General features: G+C 41.4%; 2 protein-coding genes across 2 annotated transcripts; one reads left to right on the forward strand and one right to left on the reverse strand.

The window, feature by feature from the left end:
- Window positions 1-266: 266 nt before the first annotated feature.
- Window positions 267-2,229, reverse strand: dhrs7ca (dehydrogenase/reductase (SDR family) member 7Ca). The gene is made up of 6 exons (XM_080724289.1): window positions 2,052-2,229; window positions 1,806-1,918; window positions 1,400-1,610; window positions 1,169-1,261; window positions 903-1,049; window positions 267-710 (listed from the first exon to the last, which is right to left on the reverse strand). The coding sequence occupies exons 1-6, from the start codon at window positions 2,215-2,217 to the stop codon at window positions 505-507; spliced, it is 936 nt and encodes a 311-aa protein (XP_080580415.1). The 5' UTR covers window positions 2,218-2,229; the 3' UTR covers window positions 267-504.
- Window positions 2,230-8,547: 6,318 nt separating this feature from the next.
- LOC308283699 (splicing factor U2AF 65 kDa subunit-like) lies at window positions 8,548-17,133 on the forward strand (the record flags this gene model as incomplete). Its single annotated transcript, XM_080724167.1, has 11 exons — window positions 8,548-8,596; window positions 9,920-10,136; window positions 10,238-10,341; window positions 10,644-10,795; window positions 10,940-11,056; window positions 11,200-11,338; window positions 12,118-12,197; window positions 15,512-15,634; window positions 15,738-15,824; window positions 16,404-16,646; window positions 17,002-17,133. The coding sequence occupies 11 exons, from the start codon at window positions 8,548-8,550 to the stop codon at window positions 17,131-17,133; spliced, it is 1,443 nt and encodes a 480-aa protein (XP_080580293.1).
- Window positions 17,134-17,384: the final 251 nt, after the last annotated feature.

The following is a 17,384-nucleotide window of genomic DNA, read 5'->3' on the forward strand; positions in this document are numbered from 1 at the left end:
TTCCAGTTATAATCAGAGCAGGAAATTAAATTGAAACAGAAACACAAGCATGCACGCACGCACGCACACACGCACGCACACACACACACACACACACACACACACACACACACACACACACACACACACGTCACTCACTCACTCACTCACACACACACACACACACACACACACACACTGACACAATAACAATTAGATTTTTTGGTTTGAATCCCTTCTTTCAACATTGACTTTCTAATTAACAAACCCCCTTCATTTTCATATGAGAGCGAGCAGCATCACTCCCACACCAGTAACACCACTAAATTGTTTTGCACTTGCAGCTATCTTTTCATTTCTACTTTTCAAGCCTTTCTTTCATTTCAAGATCATTTTCACTTTCTAACTTTAATCCATTTATTCCAAATACTATTAAAAACATTTGATGTCAATGGACCCAGCAAATCTCATTACAAGAGTTAAATGTATTCATTGCGAAATAAAACTATTTAGCTTATGGCAGGACTACATTTCCTTCGTAGCATCAGCATTCTTCACTCCTGCAGCCATCACAGCAAAGAATAAGCTGGGGAAAAAAGATCTGGTATAGATGGCCATCTTGGGGAGAGAAGGGGCAATTACAACCTCTTCTTTTTTATTGCTTAAAGTCTTCACGATCTCAGCGGCTGCCTCTTGTGGGGTAATGCCAAGAGGGTTCTGGCTATACAAATCTGGAAAATTAAGAAAGCACAAATAGGAGAGGTTAACATTAAGGAAAAATATGTAAATATTTAATGCAACACAATTCACAACTCATGCTTAGATTATTCACCATTCTATAATTCCACGTCATTATGTGCAACTAAGTAGCCTACACAATAAAGATCATTATGTTATGTCTGGATTTAGCTGACTTCACTCACATGACCAGAAGGTTCTTTTGCTGGGTGTTGTCTCTGCAGAGGAGCTAATGAAGGTGTGGTTTACGGTGCTGACAGAGATGCTGTACTCTTGGACTTCTGCCCTCAGACAATCAAAGAAAGCCTGCACTGCATGCTTGGAAGCAGCATCTGGATGGAAGGCAGAATACACTTCACTGCAATGTCAGTGTTTCCCACCAAGAAAATCTGATTTCTCATTCATGTGTTTAGAACATTGCTGGTTGCCACCATAAAACATGTTGACTTACATGTAGTGCGAAAAGGCACAGCCAGTTTTCCTTGGATACTATTGACCAGGAGCAAGTGACCTGTTCTCCTGGTGATCATGGCAGGTAGAACACCTGAAACATAAATATAAAGCACATTGCATATTGAAAACTAAGAAACAACAAAAATGTGATTAAAAACAACCCTGCTGCTATCATATCCCTTGAATCTGCATTTGTTTGTCAATGTTATTCCTTAAATCCTTGTTTTACCTTTGGCCAGCGTGATGGGTCCAAAGTAGTTGTTATCCATTATTAACTTCTCCATCTCCAGAGTCACACTCTGGGCAGGTGCCTTGACCTTCAGACTGCTGTTGATGATGAGAATGTCTACGCAGCCATAACACTCCAGGACCTCTTCAGTTACCTCAGGCATACTGTCCATGTCACCAAAATCTACCAGCACCAACTTTGGGGGGAAAGTCTGTTGACAAGAAAAGAAAATTTGGTTGGAGATGCATTTAGTGTGGTTACTAAGACCGGATTGATATTCAGGACACCTATAATCTAACCCTAACCCCAACAATAAAACTCTGTATAGGTAGAATTCTACCTACAGTACTCTATTTCTCTTTAAAGGACTGGTCTACTTGGTGATTCATGTGATTGGTATACTTACTAAAGTAGGGTCTGAAGCGCTTGTCAAATCACTATCAAGTTCTTCAAGTTTCTCCCAATTCTTCCCACATAGGATCAGTCTAGCCCCATCCTTGTGAAACACACTGGCACACTCTTCAAAGATGATTCATGGGGAATTCAAACAAAAGAAAGTGAGGACAAAAAAGAATACTATAGGAGATTAAATCAAATGCTGAATCAGCATGCTGAATCAGGGAATTCAAATAATCATTTAAACAGAACATACCTTTTCCAAGTCCAGATGTGGCATCAGTTATTACCACCACCTTGTTGCGCACACATGTTTTTAACAACAGACTGGAGACCAGACCGTACAGGTAGAAAAGCCCAGCTGTGACCACAATCACACATGGTACCACCAATAGAACAGTGATGTTCCACTGTTGGTCCATCTCTGGGAAGATATAATCCTAAAAAAAAGAAGAAAACAATACAGTGCGAGTAAGTGTCTATGATTTAAACATGTTAGCATAATCTTTTAAATTAAGAATACAAATTAAAAAGGCTAATTGTGAACACAAAAGTGTTATTCATTGCAAACGGCACTCACAAAATATCAATTTAAACCATTAAATAAAAAACATACCATAACCATGCAAAGCATGAAAGCAACGTTTTTAATGAAGTGAGGGTTAGCTCAAAAGAAAAATGTTTCATGGTAGAAGTATGTTGAGAGTATGTATGTGTACTACTGGATGCAAAATGGATTGTCTAAGGATGCAGATGAAATGGGATGGTACTACAATCTACTGAACATGACATATGTCATACCCATAGACTCCCCACCTCTGTTACACTGGGATCCGAATGCCCTTCTACAACCATTTTTTTAAATGTATTTAGCTATATGCTTACGATTCTGAAATGAAAACAGAAAAGACAGTTTTGTTTTTTTGCAATGTTCTTTCTCAACTAGAAAAAGAAGAAAAATAGTGCAATCTACAACACCTGGTGCAAAGCGATAGTGTAAATTAATGCCACAATCCAAGACAAGCCATAATGTGAAGTATTTGGTCACAGAATAAGCTTGCAAGAGAAGATGTAGATAATAGGCTGTCTTAAGGCCTTATCATAGTCCGAGGTGAAGAGCTATCAACTCAAATTTTTAGGTTAGGTGATAAACTTATCACCTAAAACTTTATACAAGTGGAGGCCATCATAGTCACAGTGAAGTCCTATCACCGTGACAATGATGCCTCAGGTGTGCCTCTGAAACCAGGGGACACGGGGTGATGGGGAGATGTCGGGTTCGTGGTGATAGCCCTTCATCGTGGCGAATGACGTAATATTGTAGTTTTCTGACTTAAAAAGACTACACCGCGGTGATAGCTTATCACCCCACCCTGCACTATGATAGGGGCTTCAGACAATCAAATGAGTAGCAGAGGGGGTGGGTAGTCAACCTTAATATAGCCTACAATGCATGCCGGGATTGGGCCTCAAAAGCAGAGGCATCAACCTTTAAAATATAAATATGAAAAGGTGGTCTTTACCCATCTTTTGCTTTAAAATGGGGGCTTTGGCAATGTTTTATCCAGAAATGCACTTATGCATACGTATGCATATTATTTCTTTTTTAAGTTTGTTTATTACCTTGTTTTGGGATAATTTGACGATGTTATTGTTTTTTGTTTGTTTTAATCTGAGCTCTTTTCATGTGTTTAAACTGGAGTATAGGTATTTGTGACACCAGAGGGAGGTGTCACAAATGAGCCTTGGCTAGAAACCCTAGATGCATTGCAATCCTCTTGGAGTCATGTTTTGTAACCTGACACAATGTTGTTGTTTTTGAGCGGTGGTTACACCGTCTCCTATACTTGGCCGTGTGTGTATGCGTGCGTGTGTGTGTGTGTGTGTGTGTGCGTGCGTGTGTGTCTGTATGTAGCCTGCAGGCCTGCAGTACCTTTTATGACCACACATGTTAAGGGAGGGGCGCTGTTGTTCAGGCCAGGCCAGACCAGGCACACACACACACACACACACACGCACGCACACACACACAGGGGGGGGGGGGGGGGGGGGGGGTAAACCACCGCTCAGTTCACACGGGTGTGATTTTTTTTCTGATTTGTCCCTGACAAATATACATACATACGTACGTACATACAAATACATACATAGCCTACACATACATATAGATACAACGACAACAAATTATCAATTCACCTGGGTAAAACAGAGTCCATCCTCTTTGGATCAAATCATAACCTCAAAAAAGTTGATAACTTCACAATCAAAGTGGGTGACAAGGTCATAACACGAAAAAACGAAATCTCTTACTTAGGATGTATCCTTGAAGCTAATCTTTCCAGTGAAAAGATGACTTCTAAAGTAATAAATAAAATCAACCAACGAACTCGTTTCCTACAGAGGATCGCCCCGATGGTCAATTCCAACACACTGAAGACCATAGCTGGTGCAATAATCCAGCCCCTCTTTGACTACGGAGTCCACGTATGGTATTGTGACGCCCCACAAGCCCTGAAAACTAAACTACAAACAGCCCAAAATAAACTAATTAGGGTCCTGCTTAGACTTCCCTATCAGACTCACCTCACCGCTACTCACCAGTTAAGAGTGGGGTGGCTCAGAGTAGTTGACAGAGTACAGCAACTTGCAATGGGCCTGGTGTACAAGATACACTACACCACTATGATACCCAAGTACCTGTCAAAATACTTTATAAACATTAAGGATGTCCATAATTACAACACCAGAGGCAGCGCCACAGATCACTTTCAACCCAGAGTCAAAACCAACAAAGGGTCAAACTCTTTTTTCTGCTATACCACCAAAATGTGGAAAGCCTTACCGAAGGCCACAAAGGAGTGTGGATCACTAGCATCCTTTAAAATTGCCCTGAAAAACCACTTACAGGCAGCAGCCGTTCGCAACTGGTAAAAAAGAATCTAGCCCAACCCTACCCTCCCCTGCCCCTTCTTTGTATATACTGTTTGTTTTGACTTACTGTCTTCTATTTTGTTTTTCTTTACATATCTACTGCATAGTACTGTGTTCTATTTGTCTGTCATTCAATGTTATATGAGATACTTCAATGGTTTCCAGTGGAAATAAGCTTAGTCTTTTCATGGATCTCCTTTTAGTAGACCTTGTACCAGTGAACTGTACCGTCATGAAACTGTACCTTTTCCTATGCAAACTTCTAATAAAGTCTTCAATCAATCAATCAAACAAACATACATACATACATACATACAGTATATTTAACTCAGTTACTCTCAGATTGGAACATTACTATCTTTTGTCAAAACAGGGTCATTATCTTCTGGTCTTTAAAAAGGGGGCATTGAAAAAGGGAGGCATTAAGTTCTTTCAACTAACTTAACATGCAGCTGCACTTCAACATTCACCCCCCTCCCCCGGGGACAGACCACCACTTTCATAAACACTTTGAAGAGTCAAACTTTTCTTTCCCTGAGTCTTCCTGGCTAACATTAATTTAATAATACCACAATAATTCAAGATAATAGTTTATCAAAGTGTCGAGTGTTAGCTGAGATCTCTATTTTTGGCCAACTGTGGGTTGGAAGAAAAGCCTTAGGCAACTGCTTGCTGTGCTGAGGACAGTCAGTGCATGTGCTTGTCCAGGCAGAGACTAAATATAAACTGACCTAGAAATAGATACTGTATCTCTCACAAAAACCCAATGTCATGGCGTAACATCGGCATTATTCCAAGTCAAGAGTCAAGATGTCCAAAATAACAACATAAAACTTCCAAACAATATGTCTCAATGTCTTCCACCAATGAATCACTGAACTATAAAAATCCCAATCCCAAACTTCACAGCTTGCACAGCATCTCCACCGGTGCCAACACTATTGTAAAACATCAGTGCTCAGCAAACAGTAAAATAAACAATTTGGTGTCTGATCAAAATAATGAAGAACGAATAGCAACAACCACTTACCGCTTGGAATTGCTATTGTAGGCCGCTGAGTGTGCTCCTGGGTAAGTCCTCTCGTGAGGAGCTGTGTAGCTCCAAACCCGTTTATTCAATGAGGGTCCCTGGCAGCCAGCATTCCTTCTCTAGCAATACTGGGGGATTTGAGCTCTTTTAATAGCAACACAGCTGAGTTCGTTTTTTTCTACACATGTTGTCAGTGTGGTAGCCTATGTTTAGAATGACAGGGCAATGGGTGTGGGATGGGGTGTGGGCTGGGGGCCAATGTGGTATGTCTAGCATGACAGGTCAGGGGACCCAGGGGGTAAGTGGTCCATGTGCTTCAGCCAGGCTATCTTTAGGTTAAACTTTATGTTTCATACAGTGCACCACAATGACCAAAATAAATACAAACTAGAAGCAGTGCTCTTCCGAGCACAGGTCTCCACCAGGCCACACAAATCGGCCTGTTATAGCGCCACCATGAGGCTGATTTAAAAAATGTGGGGCAGAGGTTCTGAATTAGCATCCAGGGAGTGTGTGTGCTCAGTTTGGCAGCGATCGGGCCAACGGCGCCGGAGATTAGCTGGTAACAACCAGGCCACACAAATCGGCCTGTTATAGCGCCACCATGGGGCTGATTTGAAAAATGTGGGGCAGAGGTTCTAGATTGGCATCCAGGGAGTGTGTGTGCTCAGTTTGGCAGTGATCGGGCCAACGGTGACTGAGATTAGCTGCTCACAAACTGCGAGGACGCACGCACGGACGGACGGACGGACGGACGCACGGACGGACGCACGGACGGACGCACGGACGGACGGACGGACGGAGGGGAAAACATACTCTCCCTCAGCCTTCGGCTGGTGGAGACAAAGAAGCAGTGCTCTTCCGAGCACAGGTCTCCACCAGGCCACACAAATCGGCCTGTTATAGCGCCACCATGAGGCTGATTTAAAAAATGTGGGGCAGAGGTTCTGAATTAGCATCCAGGGAGTGTGTGTGCTCAGTTTGGCAGCGATCGGGCCAACGGCGCCGGAGATTAGCTGGTAACAACCAGGCCACACAAATCGGCCTGTTATAGCGCCACCATGAGGCTGATTTGAAAAATGTGGGGCAGAGGTTCTAGATTGGCATCCAGGGAGTGTGTGTGCTCAGTTTGGCAGCGATCAGGCCAACGGTGACTGAGATTAGCTGCTCACAAACTGCGAGGACGCATGCACGGACGGACGGACGGACGCACGGACGGACGGACGCACGGACGGACGGACGGACGGACGGAGGGGAAAACATACTCTCCCTCAGCCTTTGGCTGGTGGAGACAATAAAATAAAACATTTGTGTAACACACACGCACGCACGCACGCACGCACGCACACACACACACACAGAGACAGACAGACAGACAGACAGACAGACAGACAGACAGACAGACAGACAGACGAACGGACAGAATATTGTATGTACAAATGGACAACACACAACAAATGTCTGGGCAAGAAAACTATTTCAGAAATAATAGCCAAAGGTGTAAGCTCTCAAACACTTTTTTTATTTCTTGTGTCTATCTGCTACAGGGGCTGAGAAATAAATATATACTGTAACCCTATATAACCAGTAAGACGCCTAAGGCCGAAAAGCGACAAGGTTGTGCATACGGAATTCGCACAGGACGGAATTCATTTGCATGTGTGATTCGAATTGCGGTTGGTTGTTTAAAGTTGGACAAAAGGACAAGGACAGAATGTGACGTCACAACAATATGATGTCACAACGGGTCAGCAACTATAGACATTGAGGCGTTACTCACACAGACAAGATGTGATGGTTTTCACAGTTGACTGCGACATAGGTCGCAACAACATCTAAATGGGTTAATGTGTATTTTCAGGCATTTACATTTGTTTGGGGGGTTGGGGGGAGGTTTCTCACACAAACATTTGGCAGCCCCACTGTAGTAACACTGAGGACCCACAAGTTATTGAAGTTATGGAAGACCCATGAAATAGTCCTACTACATCCGGGCATGTAGTATAGTGGGTAATTGGAGAGTGGGAACCTGAGAAGTCTGGGTGACTCGATGTTAAATTGGCAGTGTATTCCTATTATGAAAAATGCGAAATAAATAATAAATGTGCACATGTGCTTTGGGAAATGGTCTGAAATGTGTGTATAGGTCTATATGTCTTGATTCTTGAACATGCTTGAGAATAACATTTTGGCCTAATATTGAATTGGTCCAGAATATCCAGATTGCTATAAAACCTGGATATCCAGTCATTATGGCAAATATATAGTCTAAGTTCATGGGTAAATTCAGGTCTGATGATCATGTCATCATGTGCCATTTTTGTTCAAATCATGTAGGTCTATATTATTTCAGGCCATTTTCAAATCATACCTTTATTCTTTACTTTTTAACAATTTGGAGGGGGAAAAAAATGCCAATTTCACATTGCACTGCCCAGGCCCGAGACAGATGCCCACTCTTCTCTTGAATTAAACTGGGATTTTATTGGAGGGAGTTGGATGAGCTCACAGAGAAATGGTGGGCCTAACATTGCTGATCTGTAATTACTCGGCAAGGCCAGAGTGATGCTATTCTCATACACTACTGCTGAACAAGTATGTTTTATCTATCTGCGCAAGGGGCGGCGCTACTATTCTGTGTATCTGTGTGTGCGTGTGCACCATACAACTGTCGCGGAGAACTGCTCGAAAATTCTGTGGTCCTTCTCGCACTGACATCGGACCGGTTTATTATTGCGATAAAAGCCAGGCGCACAGTTATTGTGTATTATGTATAAAGGTAGCTGTCAATATGTCTGATTTCGAGGAATTTGAGAAACAGCTCAGTGAGAATCGACAAGGTGAGCTAATCTGTGGTTGCAGAATAGCATGATACGTCGCTGACATTCTGAATGCATGAATATCATCTGTCAATGCTCATCCGATCTACTGTGCATTTCTATAGCCTCAAACTTCATATTATGTATGTCCATGTCGTGTATTTGGCATTCGTGTCTTTTAGTGTCCGACTGTCCGTCGCAGATAGCTAAGACATTGACACAACCTTATTGCACTGTGCCTACATTGCTAAACCTGATATAAATAATGCAATTGTACACATACCTGGACCCACCGGGAGATAACAGGGCTTGGTATAGGACCAGCCATAGCTCCAGTGGATACAGGATAGGTGGGCACTAGGGAGGGACATCTGGGCACCTCGATGTAAAATTGTCCATTTTGTCCAAAAATGTAAAATAAAAAAAGAAGAAAAAACGGCACATCATTAGAATTGATTGTATCCTTCAACTTATTGTTTATCATGCTCCAAAATGACTGATGATGATGGATATACAGGTTTTGTACCAGTTGTAGAAATGTTAGAACGTAAGCATGTTATAAACATATACTTTACTTGGTTAACTTGAAAATAAAAACATTATCCAAACTATACAGTCGTTGGAGGTGGTCTCCTTCATTGAGAAATGTAGACCCTGCCTGCAAGTGTCGGTATGACACCTACTGGTTGACATCTAATACTGCCTCAGCTCATATCCCAATATCTCCTAATGCCTTATTGGCAGAGTGGTGGAAATGTGGTCTCTCGTCTCATATGGGAGACCCCATGTAAGTTATGGATTATGAGGATGGTTGCAGCTATAAAACTAAGCAATTTGTGTAGGCCAGGGGTCTTCAACAGGGGGTCCGGGACCCCTAGGGGGTCCTCAGAGTTACTACAGGGGGGCCACCAAATCTTTGTGATAGGATCATTCTTTTAAATTAACAACTTGAACCCCTCGCATCCCTATTCTGAGGATAACTTTAGCCAAAAATAGCAGATCTACAAGCTCTCAACGCCTCGCAGTGCGAGGCGTTGAGAGATTGTAGATCGGCTATTTTTGGCAAATAGGTTTGGTATAGAGGTAAAAAAAAAAGAGCAGAAAGAGTGAAAGGTCAGGTTAACTAAAACACGAATCCAACATAGACTGATGACAGTGCTGTCAAAAAGTCTATGAATCTATCTATCAAATAGATGAAAATCTGCATCACACATTTATACAATATGTAGAGGGAGTCCCTGCTTCATCTCTCAGCAAAGCGGTCCTTGACCTTACCCTGAAAACGTTGAAGACCCCTGGTCCAGGCTATACCTTTACTCTTCTTCTCCTTGTTGAACTGCACAGAGAGAGAGAAAGAGAGGCACAAAAAGAGGAGCCGCAGTGGATCCCAGCGCAGTGAGAAGCACCGTAGCTGGAGCAAAGACCGGGGAAGCCGCAGCCGAGAGAAACGGACTCGCAGCAGAGACCGGAAGAGCCGTGACCGAAGGAGCACCTCGCGGAGGAGCACATCACGAAGAAGCGCCTCTCGAAGGAGCAGCTCGCGGGATCACAAAAAGCACAGGTGGGTGGGGTGTACAGTACACCAGCCCACTAGAAGAAATGTGTCAAGCCCTTGTGTAATGTTTTGGCCACTTTGGACCTGTTTTTATACTCTTCATTTAGCTACTCTCCAAGGAGAACAAGGAAGAAAAGAACCTGCAAATATTGGGATGTGCCGCCCCCTGGCTTTGAACACATCACACCAATGCAATATAAAGCTATGCAAGGTATTTGTTAACCTCTTTTTGTTTCTAAGTCCCAAAGTCAAGCTGTCTTTGAAGGTTGAAACGTATGCACATTTTCACCTCAGCCCTCCGTAGCTGTCATCAATGCATTTGTAATCTCACACAGCCTCCCATTTACTGTATCATCATAGCATCATAGCATTATATTGCTCGACCCTCCTACCCTTCTCCTTGTTTGACATTTATATGAACTCGAAGGCTCAAATTTATCTTCCCTGCTTATGAGTCATCCGAATCATACATGGGAAGATTCTCATGTGCCTTCAACTTTGTTTTTCTCTCAGCCGCTGGACAGATACCAACAATAGCTCTGCTGGCAACATCCACTACGACCGGAGTTGCCGTGACACCAACCCAAGTGCCCATAGTTGGCAGTCAGATGACAAGACAAGCCAGACGCCTTTATGTTGGCAATATTCCCTTTGGGGTAACTGAGGTAACTGAGCTTCTTAATTATTCTACTCACATATGGCCTACTCTGTTTCCTGATATTTTCTTTATATTAATGCCACCCACTGACAATATCAAGTGATGTTTTTAACACTAGGGTCACATGAACATATTCAACACTTTTTCATAGGAGTCCATGGCAGAATTCTTTAATGCCCAGATGCGACTTGCAGGGTTGTCACAAGCCCCTAGCAACCCTGTGCTTGCTGTGCAAATTAATCAGGATAAGAACTTTGCATTTCTAGAGGTGAGTGATTCTAGATTAGAGCATTTCTGTCATTTCTACAATGCCTTTGGCTACTAGATCTCCATTGTGAACAAAGTCGTTTTTCTGCACTAGCATTAGATACTTCTTGGTTTGTCTCTTCAATGTATCTTTTCCATGTATAGTTTCGATCAGTAGATGAGACGACACAGGCCATGGCCTTCGATGGAATTATTTTCCAAGGTCAGTCACTGAAGATCAGACGACCTCATGACTACCGGCCTTTACCTGGTATTTCAGAGCAACCTGCCTTCCACGTACCAGGTTTGTTGGTGTCGGTTATTTTTCTAAGCTGCTAATTATATGCTGTCGGGTGCAATCCTTATCCAAGACCATTCCTTTTCAGGAAATGGTCAAAAGAACCAGCGTTCCAATGGATCCAATGTAGTTTAGTTACAAGTTCCTAATACTTTTCATTGATTGAATATTTATAAAACCCACAGGCAGACTTTTGGGCTTGTGCATTATAGGTGAAAATGTTCAATTCATTTATTTATTTTTGTTAAGTGCGTTGGATGGGATGCCACACACTGTGAGCTTTTTGCACTATTTTGCACAACGTCATACAACAAAGTATACAATAGGGCAGTGATACTCAAACTCAGGCCTGCGGGCCACTTCTGGCCTGTGGCACAATTTTGACTGGCCCACCAATCAAACAATCAATCAATCAATCAATCCCAACATTAACCCAAAATGGACAGATGCATGCAAATTCAACAACCACAGTATGTTTCATTTGCCAAAAAACAGTGTCAGTTGTTAAGATGGACAATATGAGGCGCCAATGAAAGACAGAAGTTATCAAGTATCATAAATGTTGTCATTTTATCAACTGGCCCCTCGCCATTTCTGTGATGTGGCCCACAGATTCAGCTGTTTGAGTATCCCTGCAATAGGGCATTCATTTATGGTAAAAAATATTTAATATGGGGTACAGGGTTTCTGCCTGATATATATGATATATGGCATATGATATAATAAACTCTCATTTGGTGTTGGATTGGGATGTTATTTCTTTCTTGTTGCTTTTGTCTATTTAGGTGTCGTCTCCACAGTAGTCCCAGATTCCCCTCATAAACTGTTCATAGGAGGACTGCCCAACTATCTTAATGATGATCAGGTATTTGAGCTAAAATGCTTTATCAGGCTGACAGATAAAGCAGCCGCAATCACATTCTGTCATTCTTCTCTCATTCGTTTGTTTTTTAACGATCACAGTTACACATGCACAGATTATTTCTTTTTTTAATTTCATTGTGGGATGAACACATCTACCACACAAAAGTAAAGTCAGAAGATTGCAAAATATTCCCTATTAGATCTAGAAGAGAATTATAAGAGTAGCTAAAAAAGTTGATAAATATACATAGTGCATCATGTCCAAAAGTAGATTCTGGTAATGGCAGTGTAAGCTCCTGGGAAAAGAAGGAGAAAAAAAAGCTGAAATTATCGCTACTGGTGAAAACATTAGCATGTGGTTAAAGCTTTATATTAATAAAAAGTATTTTTATTTGATTTGATGAAGACTTTAATTTAATGATTCAACTGCAACGTGCAATTTCAGATTAAAAGCAGTCTCTGTCATCATATTAAGTGGCTATTGGACACTTTGATTAGATGGCTAATGTTATTCCACCTTCGCCCTAGAAAAAGATCTCCGACCATTGGTGTCAATTAAATAACAATTATGTGTACACAGCTTTATGTAAGGCTTTCTGTGACTTGGCTAACCAAGTAATTTGCTTATCACATACTGCTTATTCATTTCTCATGTTAACCATACTCTTTTGAAAAAGGTAAGCAAAGTATGATTCATAAAAGCCCTGTTAAGTCTCATGCCGTTGTTTCTGCATGGTATGCAGGCCTGGATGCTGTTCCCAAATAACAAGTGTCTGTATGTTTCTATATATTCATATATATATGTCACTGTTAGATCGAGAAACAGTTAGATCGAGAAACGGAGCGCTCGTCGTGAGGCGCGGGGCGGAACAATTGCGGTCGCTTTGATCCACAACAATGACAACGACAACGTAGCGTCGGCAGGAATGATAACCCACGGAGGTTAGGTTAGGGTTAGGGATTAGGGTTAGGCATAGTTTTACTGAGGTTAACGTTAGGGTTAGGGTTAGAGTTAGGCATAGTAAGCTAATGGCTAACTACAGCTGAGCTAGGCTGCTAGTAAACAACAGAGAAGGGTCGCAGACGAGTGATGTCAGCCACTACACAAGTGAATGGCTGTTGTCGCCATCTCATGGTGACTACGCAGAATTACACAGGTGCGCTGATAAGAGACTATCAAAGTGAATTGATCCAGGTGGTGTTTAGGGGTGTGTGGTGAACTACAAAACGAGCGCTCTTACCACGATCTAACTGAGTTACCCAATCTAACTGTAACATATATATACAGGTAAATACCGTAAGAGTAAGTAGGTCTGTGGAATTCAACTTATGGATATAAATAAATGCTCTCTTAGACTGCTAACGATAGCGCAGATCCATAGATCATCTTGGCACACAAGTGGGGAGATGGTGTAAATGTCCAATCTTGTGCAGTGAATTGCATTAAAATATTATCCCAAGTAGCTGACAGAGTAACGTGTAACGTGTCGTGTACCCTTGTGTTTATTATTTATTGGTTATTTTATTTATTATTATTGCAGTCGCTGCCACTGCTTTGATACTCACAGCTCTTTCATTTTTGTTCCCCCACTTTGTCCCCAGCTAGGGGCCTGTAAGATCGTTAAGTCTGCGCTCATAATTTGTTCAGTAGTACTGATCTACTGCTGCCATGCCAACATGTAACACAAGGCAAGTAAGACATTCTGATCCTCACTCGGATACACTGCTAGCCAGCAGGCTCCCTTTAAGCCTCCTGGCTACTTTCTTTCTCCCATCATTCTTATGGAGCGCGTTTAGGGCCCAGGAGTTGGGGTAAAGGATTGCATATTAGTAAAGGCTGGGGGGTTGGGGGAGGTTGTATTCTTAAAACTAAAGGTAAGACTATAGATATGCGGTCTGGATACTGTCTGCAAAATATAATAAGGCTACTCTAATGTTTATAAATAAGAGCAATTCAACTTCATCTTATGTCTTTTGCCTTGCACCATTTATAGCTTGTGTAGTCGAAATAAAGGCAATTTAGAATCATGTTGCTCTTTTGATTTAAACAAATGACCACTCAAGACTAACTTAAAGGTTAATATGGTGTATTTTTCTGGTGCTGTAAAATCAAAGTCTCTTGTAGCAAGTTCTTTATAATTAAACGCTTACAGGACCATATCACCTTCAATACATGTCATTGTCTATTCATAGCTTTGGGCATATATTGCTTTATTATTTTTATTTCACTTTTTTGTTAAACGTTATTGAACTTAACCGAAATATTTATTATCAATATGGCTAAACATCATTGTGCATTGTGCAAGTGATGGACGTGGGGACTTCATTCATAAATCAATCCAAGGGATTCTTTTTGTCTAGACTTTTCAAAGCCCTTTAACTGTTACTGTGGATTGTCCTGCTCAAAACCCTGACCAAAAAACAAACAAAGACTTATTTATTTTGTTAGTACAAATAGAAATATTGAGCAATTAATCAATATGACCTGAGCAAATTCTAGTTTAATCATATAATTTATTATGCTTTTCTTGTCCATGCTCCATGATATGATTTATCTCGTGTGTATCAATCAAATTGAGGTTTATTTCATTCAGGTGGCGTACACAGCAAAATCATGTTGTGTTCACAAGACCTGGAATTATTTTATGCTTTAACTATTGAAAAATAGCAGACATACAGCACAAGCTCACAGCGTGGCACCGAGTGCTGCGCTGCGAGCTTGTAGATCTGCTATTTTAGTATTTTTGAAAAATCATGAAAATGTGTGCAAATCTTTGAATATATATTTTTGAAAGTGAACATTTGTAACTCAAATATTTGCTTCTGGGGGTCCCTGATACATAATATCTTGAGACGGGGGTCGGAGTACTACATATAATTCGGTGTAATACATATAATTCTAGGGGAATTTGACATTCCCCTAGACATGAAAACATTTGACATGAAAACATTTGAGAACCACTGACGTATAAAAACGTGTTTTTTTTCTTAAAAAAACCTTAGAAGGATGTAGAAGACATTTATAGAATCGGGTCAAAACTTTGAAAGACTTGCACAAATGTTCACAGTTTTTCAAAAATGGCAGATCTACAAGCTTGCAGCGCGGCATTCAGTGCCGCGCTGCGAGCTTGTAGATCTGCTATTTTTTACTAGTTAAAGCATAAAATAATGGTTAAAGTAATAATGCGTTCCAGGTCTAAATGGTTTTTAACTCATCAGAGTTAAATGAACACTCATGATTTAGCAGTGTGTAAGCTTTGTGAGGCTGATGCATGGTGTTTTTCATGTCTATGCTGGTTTTCATCTTTTGTGCAGGTAAAGGAGCTCTTGACATCATTTGGGCCGCTCAAAGCTTTCAATCTTGTCAAGGACAGTGCCACATCACTGTCAAAAGGTTACGCATTTTGTGAATATGTGGACGTCAGTGCCACCGATCAGGTAAGGAGCTACTATTACTATTTGTATCAACAGAAGTGCAGTGTTGCGTGTACTGGTGTTTAGAGGCTTCTTGGTTTTGTTGTGTTGTGTTGTGTTTTCTCAGGCAGTAGCAGGGCTCAACGGAATGCAGCTGGGTGACAAAAAACTCATCGTCCAAAGGGCTAGTGTAGGAGCTAAAAATGCCAATCCAGTGAGTAGGATTTATTTAAACTATGATCTATTGAGTCTGTTTGCACTATTTATATGGACTAATTTCTGTATATCTTGTGAAAGACAGTTTCCCTGTGCAGTGTATGGAAACTTTCAACCTGGCCACCAAAGAAAAACATTGATATTGTATATTACTGCAAACCACAAATACAATGAACGTTGACGTTTCCGAACCAAATATACAGACCACATCAACTCAGTTGTAGATTTCTATTCTCAATGTTTCTAGACAGACCATGTCAACTCAATCAGGATTTCTTCATCAAGCACTATGTGCAATTTCAAAATAGATTATATATTAGATTATGATTCCCACCCTATCAGCTTGCAACTTGAACAGGTGCTGCTGAGTCGTCAGGGCAACCATCGCACTGCTTGGGGTCAGCACTCACTCAGGCCTGGAGCTCAGGCCTGACTGCCTTGAAATGTCTTTATTCAACGTGTCCATGGTTTGCAGAGATGTACAATGCCAACTTTTTTTCTTTGGTGATATGGTTGAGTTTGAGTTGTTCTATAGTATATACATTGACTGTCCCTCTTTTTCTTCTTCTGCAACCAGACTTCTGTCGTTGAGACTCCAGTGACACTGCAGGTTCCTGGCTTACAAAGGCTCCAGAACTCTGGCATTCCCACAGAGGTGCTGTGTCTTCTCAACATGGTGATGTCTGAGGAGCTGGTGGAGGATGAGGATTATGAGGAGATCCTGGAAGACATTCGTGAGGAGTGCTGCAAGTACGGGAGCGTGCGCTCCATCGAGATCCCTCGGCCTGTTGACGGCGTGGAGGTCCCTGGCTGTGGCAAGGTGAAGTCTGCTGGCCTTAGCTGTTTTTGCATAATAAAGACAAGTGAGCGTGTTTGTGTTTGTCTATAAATGTACACAACTCGATAAATCATGTAGGTACAATGCGACGCATTGTGAGCTTGTAGATCTGCTATTTTCAAACATTTCGTACTTTTACTTTTGGTACTTTTAGTACATTTTGATGCCAATACTTTGATGCCGGACTTTTACTTGAAACAGAGTATTTCTCCATTGCAGTATAGTACTTAAGTAAAACATTTGCATACTTTTTACACCACTGATGTAGGTACAGTGAATGTCACTGACAACCCCCCCCCCCCCCCCCCCCCCCCCCAAAATGTTCTATTTTTTCCAGATCTTCGTGGAGTACGTTTCCGCTGCAGAATGTCAGAAAGCCATGCAGGCGCTCACCGGCCGCAAGTTTGCTAACAGAGTGGTGGTCACCAAATACTACGATCCAGATATGTACCATAGACATGAGTTCTGAGTGGACAGACTGGACTGATGGGCACATCTTGAAAAGTTGTGTCCACCTTATTCTTTGTTCCCACATTTTGTTTCAGCATATAAGAAAGAGATTGTTATTTTCTTTCTAAAGTATTTAACTTTTTGAATGTGGTGAACAGTTCCTTAAAGGACAACTTTGTTTTTTTACAACAAGGGTTCATATTTTAGATTGTAATTAGAGAAAAGAAAAAGTGAGTGATAAAATGTTTTCATTTGCTTCGTTCTATTGTT

The sequence above is a fragment of the Nannobrachium achirus genome (genome assembly GCF_963921795.1).
Source record: "Nannobrachium achirus genome assembly, chromosome: 4".
Lineage (NCBI taxonomy): Eukaryota > Metazoa > Chordata > Actinopteri > Myctophiformes > Myctophidae > Nannobrachium > Nannobrachium achirus.